Genomic DNA, 12201 nt, shown 5'->3' with positions numbered 1-12201 from the left:
GATTCAATACATTTGAAAACTGACACTTTAAAGGGGACTTAGGAAGAGTGAACACATCCTATATCATCACTGCAGCCTGGAAAGATGTACTACCAACCCCACTGCAAAAACCAAGCTCCAAAGCTAAATTTTTCCAGAGGAAGATTACATTTCAGACCAAGAGAAGGAAGTTGAGGCTATCTTCACATTCATACGGCTACATGAAAGAAGGTCTTTGCCTCTATAGTATGGGGTCACAGGGTGGCAAAGTCAACTTGATCCTAATGAGGTGAAGTGAGGTGGACACTTTTGCCAGTGACATGTGAATACTAACCCCAGCTCCAACAGGGCTCTTACCGGCAGTCCTCTTGAGGCCAGACGACAGAAGGGAACAGGAGCTATCGTATCATTTGGAAAGGGTTAATACAAGGCATAATAAACCCTGTCTTCAACAACTGGCTGATACTGAATTGCCATTTGGCTTATAATGACTGTTGGTTGGCTTTCACCTACCATCAAAATCCAACAAGTTAACTGATGCATGGGTCCTCTTCCAGCCCAACTCTGTGCAACAGCATGGGTGCACCTAACCCTAGGGTTGCACCCTAACCCTAACCCCTGAGCTAGCAGTGGCTGCAATGTCTCCAGAGCTGTACAGGTCTTGTCAGTTTGGCTCTGCACCCTGTCTCATGCACCCAACCCATCCTCGAGCTTACTTATCTCCTGCCTCTGTCGCATGTCCCATTGCATGCTGTAGATACATCCTTTATCACTTGCGCAGAGCCAGCAGCAATGCACAACTCCCATGTAAGCAGTGCAAGGAACATTCATCTCGTACACGTCACAACTTGACTCATCTTTGGGGCTGAGGGTACTCTGTGCCACCTGCTGTCAAGGACTTCACTGGGAGTTGCAGATAACTAAACACTTAATCTAGTAAAGCAGGCTGTGAATAGTCTCGAATTGCCATAATGCCCTGGCTGCTAAATAATTTTTCCCTCTGATACCGAAAATCCACTGCAACCCACTGGAAACTGACTGCACCTGCCATAAATAACCACTGCTCATATTAAAACATGGTGATTTTCTTTCTCTTTTTATCTGTGGCAGCAGCCTGCTGAGGCCAGGTCACACTGGCAGCAAAGCATCTGCAAATTAATGAGGTTATAGGGGTTATTACAAATGGATGCTAGTTTTGACCAGCCCTACTGGAATGATGCCTTCCTATATCTCTTTAGCAAAGCTCAGCCAGTAGTCCTTAGTGTGGGGTTTTTTTTTAAAAAAAAAAAAAAAGAAGAAACCAGCTTCAGCTTTTGCAGTGAAATCCGAAGCTGCCTCTCTCAACATGCAGATATTTGCTGCTCTTAGGCTTTGTCTCATGTCCTCTCACACCTTGTCACTCAACTCTACAAGCCAAAGCCTCTACAGTTCCCTCTAACACCCCTGAACTCCAGCCAAACAGCTCTGATAAAAGGGAGAGTGAACAGCCAGATAAAATTGGCCGCTTACTTGTCTGCTGGCCTCACTGTACCCCGAAGCAGAGGCTCCTGCCAGTGATTACATCCTATGTGCATCCTCATTAGCAATAAACTTCGGAAACTGGAAGAGCCGTCTCTGGATGGATTATACTTACAGTATCCTCTCCAAGAATGACAGACTGATATTGTCTGGGAAAAACTGAACATGCCCTGTGTCATATAGGGAAGTGCTGTGATGTGTTACCGATAAAGCAGTAATGCACACACGTGTTTCTCTAAGCTTGGAAAAGGTTGTTAGATACAGGGTTGTTTAGGAAGGCAAAAAGAAATAGTTTCAGTAAGCCGAGACAAATCACTAAAAATGCTCTTATTTAAGAGATTTGCTTTAAAAAAACAAAACAAAACAAAATAAAACAACCCAAATCCCCCGTCCCCCCAAAAAAACCCCAGCTGATTCAATGACTTAGGGGTTATTATATCACGCACGTAGAGGTGAAGTCGCTACCTGGCACCACGGATCTCAGTGGACTCTCACGGGAGTGCGCGCTCCAAGCAGCACCAGCTGAGGACCACCCTGAGCTCAGGGGGATGTTTGCCTCACCAGGGGGGCACGGATGGGGGCCAAGGGGCCCTCGGCTCTTCCCACCCCGCTCCCCCGACCGCTGATGCCCTACCAGGTGTTCAGTGCTGATGATGACAATAACAGCAATAACAGCCCTGCTACGATGGAGCATTCTTCCAGACGGTGTTTTTATTAAAGTTTTGCCTTCATCACTCAGTCATGAGAGCTTTCTCAAATTATCTGAAGTTTTAAATTTCAAAATCTAATTTTTCTGGACTAAAATTTGCCATACTAATACAAGTCCTGATCCAGGTGTATTTTCCTGCATTTCTACAGAAATTAAGCAGAAAGCACGCAGTTTGGAGGAACGTGCATTTAAAGGTACTTTCCATTTGAAATTCTCTGTTATGCCCTCTAGGAGACTGAGACAAGACCTTACAATTGAATTTAGGAAAGCATAAATCACTGTTCCAAACTTTGAATTTTTGTCACAAAACCGCACTAGAATCAATCAGAACAGAAGCACCCCCAGTAACTTGTATTCAGGTTTCAGTTTACCAGCACACTCAGGTCAAATTGGAACATCTTTTTCTTCATGAGAGAGCCTTATGAGAAGGACGCTACCCTTGGATTTAGATGACATTACAGAGGCCTCCTCAGCATCATCATAGCTGAACGATTACAGAACTGAACAGCAATTTATCTCTTCACCAAGGAGCAGAGGTGAATGGAGAATCTTTTTTTTTCCAGGGAGGTGGGAGGTATTTTTTTACAACTGCATCATTTCAGTTTAGAGCACCTCCATCGTATCAGCTGAATCTCATGAGAGGGCGCACGGCTACTTTCCTGCGGAGAGGGAACTGAACAGCAGACAAAAACGTCTTAAATGGGAGCTGCCACTGGAGGAGTAGGGAGTGTAAAGGCAGTAGGATTTATGTCTATACACACACACAATCTTAAAGAGGAATTTAGTGGTCAAAACAATCAGGCACCTGACAAGGGGTTATTCTGGCAAGTCTCAGACTATCAGCCACGTACACCACGAATTTTCACAGCAGCAGTTAGGATGCCAGGCAGGCTTCATACAGACACTTCTGAATTTCCCTTCTGAGCACAGTATGTAGTTTTATAAACATATGCTCCAAGAAAGCATTGTGGCCAATGGCTGGGGGAAGAGAAAAGGGCATTAATTAAAGGTTGGATTGACTTACTGCAAATAATAATGAGGTAATAAATATACTGCCCTGTTAACACCTGGGCCATAACCTGCAGGCTGATGACGGACAGATTGCCTCCATATAGCTTCTGGGACTGCTCGGTTCACTCTTTGTTTTCATTGTGGATGATTTATTACCTGCCATCCTACTGCATATTCATTCCAAAACTCACCCCCGCCTAGAAGTGTGCCTGAACCCTGGCTGCAGCTACTGCCGATGGAAAAGCATGGCTTCGGCAGGATACTGCGCCCCAGGAACGCCCTGCAGCTGCTACTGATGGGACGGCCGTGTTGTAAAGGCCTGCTCCTCAACCCCGACCAAGGTCAAGGAGGGAGGTTATATATAAGAAAGGTGGGGCTGCTCTTGCTTCTTTCAAACCATCGATACTCTGCAAACAGCTGGCCAAATAAGATAAGTGCAGAACTGTCAGTATCAACACCCAGACGTGGTAGCAGGAGAGATGGTCTGTCAATCACAAATCAAGACATGGGGGTTGCTTAGATACAAGGCATGAACTCCACGTATTAGAGGAGACAGCAGCAGGAGAAATGCCGTGTGTCATTCATTTCTGAGCCACTGTGTTTATTTCCACCACTCTGCAAGCTGCGTTACGCTGAGAGAGCTGCAGCAAGACCTCGGTGTGGTGGGAGGGCTGCTGCAGTATCTCAGTCATAGCGGTCAAGCGGGACACAGTAGTGGTTGCAAAATGATAGCACTCCTTTGCAGACAGAGCCTGCAGGATGGAGGATTGGCTTCTGAGACAGCTACACTTCCACCTGGCCACAAGGGAGGAGAGAGGGACAGCACCGTGAGAGCACATCAGGAACCAGGGAGCAGGAACGGGATGTACAAGGTGCGAGGAACAACGTGACTGTATCCCCAGGAGATGAGCAAGAGTACTCTGTTAATGTACTAAGACATGGGTCGCAGCAATGTGGATAAACAGCATCTTCCAGTGGCCTACAAGCTTGCTTGGGCTTGGTCTGTTCACCCCAAGAGCCTTAGCCGAGGCTAAGAGCAGCACTCTGCCCAAGCAGCAAAGGGTGCTTAAGATGCAATGGTCAAAGAAAGGTTTCTTACAGCTTTTCTTTAAACTCCCCCCTTAACTCTAATGTGTTTGTTTGTTTAATTAAAAAAAAAAGACAGAAAGAAAGTTCTCTACTAGGCTGATAATTGAAACCAAATCTGCTGGCTTCAGAGCTCACTGAAGAATATAAAACTGGGAAAGAACTTCACTTCTTACTACCAAAGACATATCTGAGACAAAGTACATTTTGTAACATCAACAATCTGTCTCTTTCACAGGCTGTTCTACTATAGCAATAATTCTGGGATATAATCTCTCCACTTACTTATATTTAGAGGCCGTGAAATGATGAACTCAGCTTCTATCTACAGCCTTCCATTTTCCAAATAGCACTGGTTGCATAGGGACCTCTTGCTGATCAACACTCTTCTTTGCAACCCTACTGCTAAATTATTCCCTTTAGCTATACCGAAGTCACCTCCACTGAAACTCCACGGAACAAGTTTGGCACTGGATGAACATACTCACTGTCCCTCTTAAATGCTAATTCAGACTTCACCCTAAAAGTGTTGAAAGCCCACACGGGCATGGGTTTGCAAATACCAGTCAGAAAGATTTAACAGTACATTGTACACCTCTCTACTAGGACAGTTCGCTTTGGACTTATTTACTACCAAATTCAAAAAGCAAAACAAAGCAGAAGGCTTTGCCCTTCCTCCAAGTTTACAGGATGCTAAAGTCGGAGCAAGTGCCGAGGGGAGTGGATTTTTTTCCCCCTTAATGGACTACCTCCTTGTGGGCTGATTCCATTTGGTTTACATGTAACCCTGGGGTAAGGATTTTAGTTTGTTAGTTTAAGAGGGGCGGCCAATCTCTTTGCACTGGAACCATTTGAATTCTCCTCATGCCTTTGCTCTCTATCAGAGCAATCTCCTAAATTAGTTCCAGTATGTTGACATTCCTTCCATCTGGTGTCTTTCCATTCAGCGGTATTTTTATTACTCTCCTAACAGCCGCAGACAGAAGTACCTTTCCACTGCTACAAAATGCTCTTTTATTAAAGGTCAGCCAAATCAAAAGAACAAGCGAGTTTGTTTTTAATTTTGGAGATGCAGACTAGAATAACCTTTTCATTCAGAAAAGTCATGTATGACCCAATTACCTCACGTGTGTAATAAGGCTCAAATTATTCTTCAAAAAGACATGCGAGTACTGAAAAGTGTTTTTTACCTTAGAAATTCAGCCTGATGCGTCTTCTGTTCTTGACTGCTTTGAAAGCTTTACAGCCCCTTGGTGTATTTTTTATTTTGGTTTTATTATTATTATTATTATTTTATGGCTGGTTTTTTAATAGAGCATACAGCAGACATGAAAATATCCAAGCTCCAATGTAGAAAACTACTTGTATGCATATGCATAAATTTAGGCATATGCTTAATTATAACTGAAGATAGCAAGATATAAAGTACGTGTTTTAAAGCTACGCTTGTGTTAAATTGCTTTCCTGAATTATGGCCTTATTGAGCCGAATTGCATCCCTTCTTAAATGAAAGGAAGGTAGTTAAGATCCTGCAATAATCATTTTAAATCAGACAGCATGCTAGAATTTACTCCCCAGTGAGGAGATTAAATCAGAACGAGAACCATTATCCTTGCCGAGGTTGTTTCTCGGAGAATGAGACTGAGGATATGCAGATTTTGATGGTCTACTCTTTAAAAAGGAAGGAAAAATGAGAGTTACTAATTCGGCCACAATAACATGTTACACTAATTGTCTTTTGTTTCAGCAAAGAATACAAGAGCTAATTCCCCCTTTTTTTTTAATTATGATTACAAACTGTTGACAAACTTCAGACAAGCAAACATTTACTTTGCAGTGGGAGGACTGTTTAAATGGAAAGATAGAAATAAAGTTCACCATTGCTTGTAATCATTTTGATGTGCGAATTGGACCTGCTAATGATCTCACACATTTGAGTTCATGTCACGTCCGACAAAGTGTTGTTTAGGCGATCACCCTGAATGACAGGAAATTCATAAAGGTGGGGTATGGTAACTAAAGAGTTAAGTTTGTTTATACTTGTTTCATTACTATCGCCAGACTCTTGAAATATTACTTTATGTTCTTGGACATTATCAACTGAAAACAATGGGAATAGAGCACTTAAAGGTCAAAAGCCTACATAATTAGAGGAAATCAATTAGAAATGTGGTTAAATAGTGTCACTGCTGAAGTACTTTCTCTTGGCTAAATAAAAAAAAAAGAATCATTCCAGCTTTCCAACTTTCATCATTCTTGTTTAAAGCCCAGTTGTCCATGTGATGTTTTAAGGGACTTTTGACTTTTTCAGGTGTTTTGCACACAGAAGGGATGAAGTCATTAGGCACCAAAGTTTGTTTTGATTACGTCTGAAAACCAGGAGATAGCAGAGGCTGGGACAGAGGCTGGGATTGCTTCCCCAGCACTGTCAGCCTGAGACACGTAACTCCGATCTGCCCACGCACAAACCGCCCGATGGTGTGAGCTGCCACCTCAGTCCCCGGCTACCTGCCCCATCCAGGGATGTGCATCACGGCCGATGGCGGGGGACACTTGCCTGAGCTGGCGCTGCTGGGGGGGACGCAGTTTGTCAGCTATGGCTCGCGTCCGCAGACCTTGCCGGCTGCCACCCAGGCAGATTTTTGGCAATGCGGCTGCTTTCACTGACAACACAGTGACTTGACTGACACATCTCAAGGAGAGCTGCATTGGAGACAGGCCTATGTGTGTCTGAAACACCAAGCGTGCATTTGCTTTTTGCTGCATGAAGTCTGGCACAAAGTGTTAGATTGAACATGTATTTGGCAAGTAAGATGAGTTTCATGAAATACTATGCCACCACCGTTACACACTGTCAGATCTTCTTCCGTTGCCTTTGGGATTTGAAAGTAGAGAAGAGCTGAACCAGCCTCCTGATTAACCAAAGCACGCAACCTAGCTCAAGTCTTTGTGGACTAGTAGATACACGACGGAGAATCTCTGTGCTTTTTCTTAAGAGTACCAAAAATGCAACCTGAAAAAAAAGTAAGAAGTCCCTCTGACATGGGAAATCCATTTTTTGTGCCTCGCTGCTGTGAAGGGTCCAGCACTGTTCTAAGCATCCTGGCCCCAATCCAGCAAAGCACTTCAGCACATGCTTTCCTTCAGTTATTCATTCACATTAATGCCATCGTGTTCCATGGGTACCAAACTGTGATCCTAATAATTTATTCATTCTTCAGGGAATATCTTCATTAAACTATTTCTACAAACATGTTAGCTAATAATCTGTTAATTTTTAAGTGCATTTTGCAAATGGGCGGACTTTTCTGTATGGTTATGCTGACCAAGGACAACTCTTCCAGCACAGAAACACTCATGTAGGCACTGTATTTCACACTACAAAGACTCAAGAGCTCACTCCTGAATGTACCAAGCGTAACTTCACTCTCATGATTGGTCCAACACATGTTTAAATGTTTGCAGAATCAGGCCTGATGCTCTTTCCCTGGTTTAACTTTTATAAAGCATTGCCAGATGAGATAGATTTTGCACTCAGGCTACCCCTGGAAAAATATGTTAGCTCTCAAAGGCTTTATTACCAAATCGTGGAGTTTTCAAGGCAAAAAAGAAAGAGGGCACGGGAAGGGCGGGGGGCAGGGGGGAGACAGACAGATGAATGGACAGAGGCATTATTCTATAAATTAAAATTTATGTGCTGAAATCAGAACACTGCTAGCAAAGCCAGCTTCATTTATCCAGTCCCTTTCAAGGAGTTTAAAGCCACTTGAAAGAGCACTTCCCTTGCAGCCGTGCTCGACAGATTGCCAATTACAGCCCTGCTGAGAGGATGGAATTTCTTTGGAGTCACAACTGTACGTCTGCCCTCGCAGTAACAGGCAAGGTAAATGCCTTTTGATTAGGTTACAAAAAAATAACTCTAAACTGGAAAGCTTTGCTTCCACACATCTGAATTTGCTCGGGATCAAAAAAAAGATAAGTTTGTGTTTACATCAAGTTGACAAATTCAGAGGTTAATTGCTTTTAAGCAGGCAGGTCAAAAGGATACCTAAACAAGGATCCTACTTAAGGAAAACACATGTTTGTAAATGCAATACAAAGAGCTTTCAAAGATATTACGGGGAGATACAGCATTGTCCATGCTAGGTAGATCCATGCAACCTGGCACCAACAGAAAGCGCTGTCAGACATGCAGTGGCAGTCTGAAAACCTACAGTAAAAATTAGTAAGAGAGGAGAAAAATATCTGTGGGGTGCCTTCAGTTTAAAAGTTAAGCATCTGATCTAAGTTAGTCAGCTAGATTCCATCTATAGCCAGCAGGAGCCTCCAGTATGTCATTTATCCCACCTATCTGGAAAAATATCTCCCAGGAGGGAGCAAACCACCCTGCGTAGATGCTGATCTCTCTTGACTAGAGAGGGAAACTAGACTTCTAGTGTACACCAACTGCCTAAATGTTGGATGGCTTAAATTTGGTGAGATTAAGCCCATCCCTAAGGACTGAGTAACTTCAACATTTTGTGTCAGAGGATAGCAATATTATCACTCCTTATGCATCGCTTAAGAGGAATAGCCATGTGTTTAAAATCCAACTTTAAGAGGATACAAATACTTCAGTCCTAGATGTAGTCCCTTAACTTCACTACAAGTACTCTTCAGCTTGAAATGAAGCACACACTTAAGGATCCCTGAGCTCACATCCTTATCTCTGGGCAGTATGTAACTGCTCCTCTGGATTCAGCTGCACAACCACACGTCTTCCCAGTGCTACAATATCTAAGTTACAGCATTGGCTGCTAAAGGCCAAATACCAACTCTGACTGCTTGGAAAGGCTGGATGAGCTGTATAGCTGCTATAGCTCTCCTCTATGTAACTCCTTCCAATGGACTACAGTCCAACCAAGAAGCTGATTTCCACTGCCCATCCCTTCAGGCCAGGAATTAAACATAAGAAGCCATGAAAGGCTGTTCTGCTTTCTAGAAAACAAAAAGGAAACAAACGAGTAACAGAATGGAAAACTTCCCAGAAACGAGAGGAAAAACTGCCTCCGGGTTTGTCGCCGCAAAGCGCTGCTGCTGGCTGACGGACCATAAGAGGACCACAACATCACCTGCCATAGGCACTCGCCCTCCTGCGGACAGGATGAACCCTCCATCGCAGAGCTTGCCTGGCTCTGCTGCAGAAGCATTGCTCCTCCCTCTGCGGGGCCAGAGCGGAAAGTTTTGCTCCCATGGGACTTTATTGTCTGCTTCTTAAAAATGCTGTAATCTTTTTAACTTTTACAAATGTTTTAACTCAGTAAAAACTATTTAAAGTAAGGATGAGAAGGGCAATTGGTCAAAGGACCGCAGCATGCTTAATCTTTTTTCTTTCTGAGTTCCCGTGCACGTTTGAAATAACTTTTGTTCCATTTGCAACCCACATGCTGACACAGCATCCCTCCCCTTTTCTGTTCCCAGATCCTGTTATGAGTTTATTCAATAAAAAGACAGATATTCATCTCTTTTCAAGTACAAGAACATGCTTTTGAATAACTCAATATGCGATACTGTAACAGTACTCCAAGCCAGCTCGTTTTAATCAGTCGTATCAACTCTCAGAGCGGAGCTGCCATATACATATCATCACCTTGCCCATTTATCTCATGGGTACGTAAATACGAAGGGCTAAATTTGGGCTGCGTGTTCTTCACACAGGGAAAGAGGTGATCCCCAGGGATGAGGCTGCCCAACCCAGGTCCCCCCGAACCTCTGGAACCCACACCCTGGTTCCGCCATGCGGCCACTCTCCTCACAGCAGCAGACCTGTCAGCCGGTGTCTTTTAGCACGTACCCAGCCCAAACATCCCAGATGGAGCTGGGATGTTACTTGAGGAAGGAAGGAAGGAGGAGGAGATTTTACTACAGAGTGACACTCCATAAATATATAAACAAACAAACAGGCAAATCAGAGAGGAATGCCCCTGGCTTCCTGCTCCTTGCTGTAGGACCAGGGAGCAGCTCCGGCGGCAGGAATTAGCAGGCTTCCTGGCTGTGTCCCAGGAAGAAAGGAGTTAGAGGGGGAAGACAGGATGAGGAAACAGGAACGATAAGCCAGTGACCAAACTGACAGGAAATCGTGCAGAGGTGGATAGGAAGCGGATGCTGGGATTCAGGGGAAAAAAGCAGCGATGACAGAACCAGCAAGAGTAACCAGCAGGTAAGGGAGGACCAAAGGCCTGGAGCAGACGAGACTGGTCTTGTGCACTCCAGGGAAAATAAAGCATACAAGGACTGGTTTAGAGGCTGGGGACATAAGCGGACATTAGGCTGGTGTGTGAGTGAGGGTGAAATTAAACTGAACTGTCCAACAGGAGCAAGGAGCTGAGGTGATACATGCAACAATTTCCCACCTGCCATGGACACAGCGCTCAAGTCACACATGAAGAAGCTCCTCCAGGCAAAGGGTTATGCATCTGTGAAACACTGGTGGTTCAGAGGGAAGGTAGTACTCAGAACAGTCTCTTCAGTAAGGGATAGGTTACACTAGGAGTAGGGGTTGGTTTGGTGCATGATCTCAAGAAACGTGAATATCAGGTCTGCAAGAATGTAACAGAGCAGTCAGGGAGGAGAATCGCATTCACTAACCTTCATATATGGTGATGATATGAGGGTGGCTGAGGGATGACATGATCTCAATCTCCCGTCTGATGTGAACCATATCTTGTTCATCCTTAATTTTGTCCTTACGAATGGATTTTATTGCAACCTATAAATTCAGGAAATCAAGCATTATTCTTGGAACCGAACAGATGCATATAATCCATTAAGGAGAGTTCAAAAAACAAATACAGATGTTAGATGTTGGCAGAACGTGGAATGACCAAAACAAAGCTTTAAAACACAAACCCCCCATGCCCCAACTTCTTCATTTTATAGCAATTAATACACTCTCATTACAGTAATGGGTGACATGAAGTTTTAGGGTCTTCAGGTCTTAGGCCTTCACTGAAAGAGAACACAGCATCTTTTGGAAGGATACTGTGTTAGCCTAACTATTCTCTGTCTGAGGCAAATGGCAAAACTCCCAAAAGATTTTGATGGTAGGTACATTTGCTTAGACATGATTGCATCTGACAACTTCAAACAGAAGCTTTGGAGACAATTTCTCTGAAATAAGGTTGAGATCTCTGATGAACGGAGGGAGGGAATCCAGGGTGCCAATTACAGATTTATATTTGTCCATGTTAATACACAGAGTATCACATTAACACGGGTTGCTCCACGGTTCTCTAAAGCAGGCAGACTGCTCAGGCGTTATGACTTACTTAAAAATCAAAAGAAATAAATCTTTGAAATCCACATCTAAACTCGTCCTCATATAAACCCAAGGCTTTCAGGTCCTACACAGCACTTATGCAATCACTGCAAAACCATATCCTTCCTGCATCCTTCCTCAATCAGCAACCTTTTTTCAAGCACATCGTGTGACTGGGTATCTTTCCAAAAGGCAGGGTGGGAACAGAGGAAGTGATAGCTGAACTTGCAAATTATAACAGCCCTTGTGAGTGTGTGTATGTGTGTTGCCTGTGAAAAAAGGGCTTATCTGAACAACGCCATAAATAATCACAGAGGTCAGCTCATGCCCCACAAGAAATGCAGAAGCCAACAATGGGGAGAAGCTGGTGGGAGAGGGAAGGTGAGGGCATTGTGTATACTGAATGGTAGCACAGCCTTTATTATACTCAGTATTTACCCTGCTTTATTTTTATAAGCCAGAGTTTAAGGAATAAATTACCAGCTACTTTAAGATCAACAATAAGTCTTTGAAAAACATCACTGACCTGCTGAGATGACCACCCTTTTATGGGTAAACAACACTTTTGTCATTCTATGCAGCCAACTACTGCGGACCTCTC

The 12201-nt window shown here is 43.8% G+C and overlaps 1 protein-coding gene across 1 annotated transcript in view; it reads right to left on the bottom strand.

Annotated features, from left to right (window-relative positions):
- NUAK1 (NUAK family kinase 1) overlaps positions 1-12201 on the bottom strand; it is a 53280-nt gene that overhangs the window by 14274 nt on the left and 26805 nt on the right. Inside the window, exon 2 of the mRNA XM_075501964.1 lies at positions 10931-11051. Coding sequence (XP_075358079.1) covers positions 10931-11051 — 121 coding nt within the window. The remainder of the gene's footprint in view (positions 1-10930; positions 11052-12201) is intronic.

This window comes from Mycteria americana, chromosome 1 (genome assembly GCF_035582795.1).
Source record: "Mycteria americana isolate JAX WOST 10 ecotype Jacksonville Zoo and Gardens chromosome 1, USCA_MyAme_1.0, whole genome shotgun sequence".
In the NCBI taxonomy this organism is placed as follows: domain Eukaryota; kingdom Metazoa; phylum Chordata; class Aves; order Ciconiiformes; family Ciconiidae; genus Mycteria; species Mycteria americana.
Note: the sequence above shows the minus strand (reverse complement) of the source record. Positions and strands in the feature narration are given on the sequence as shown.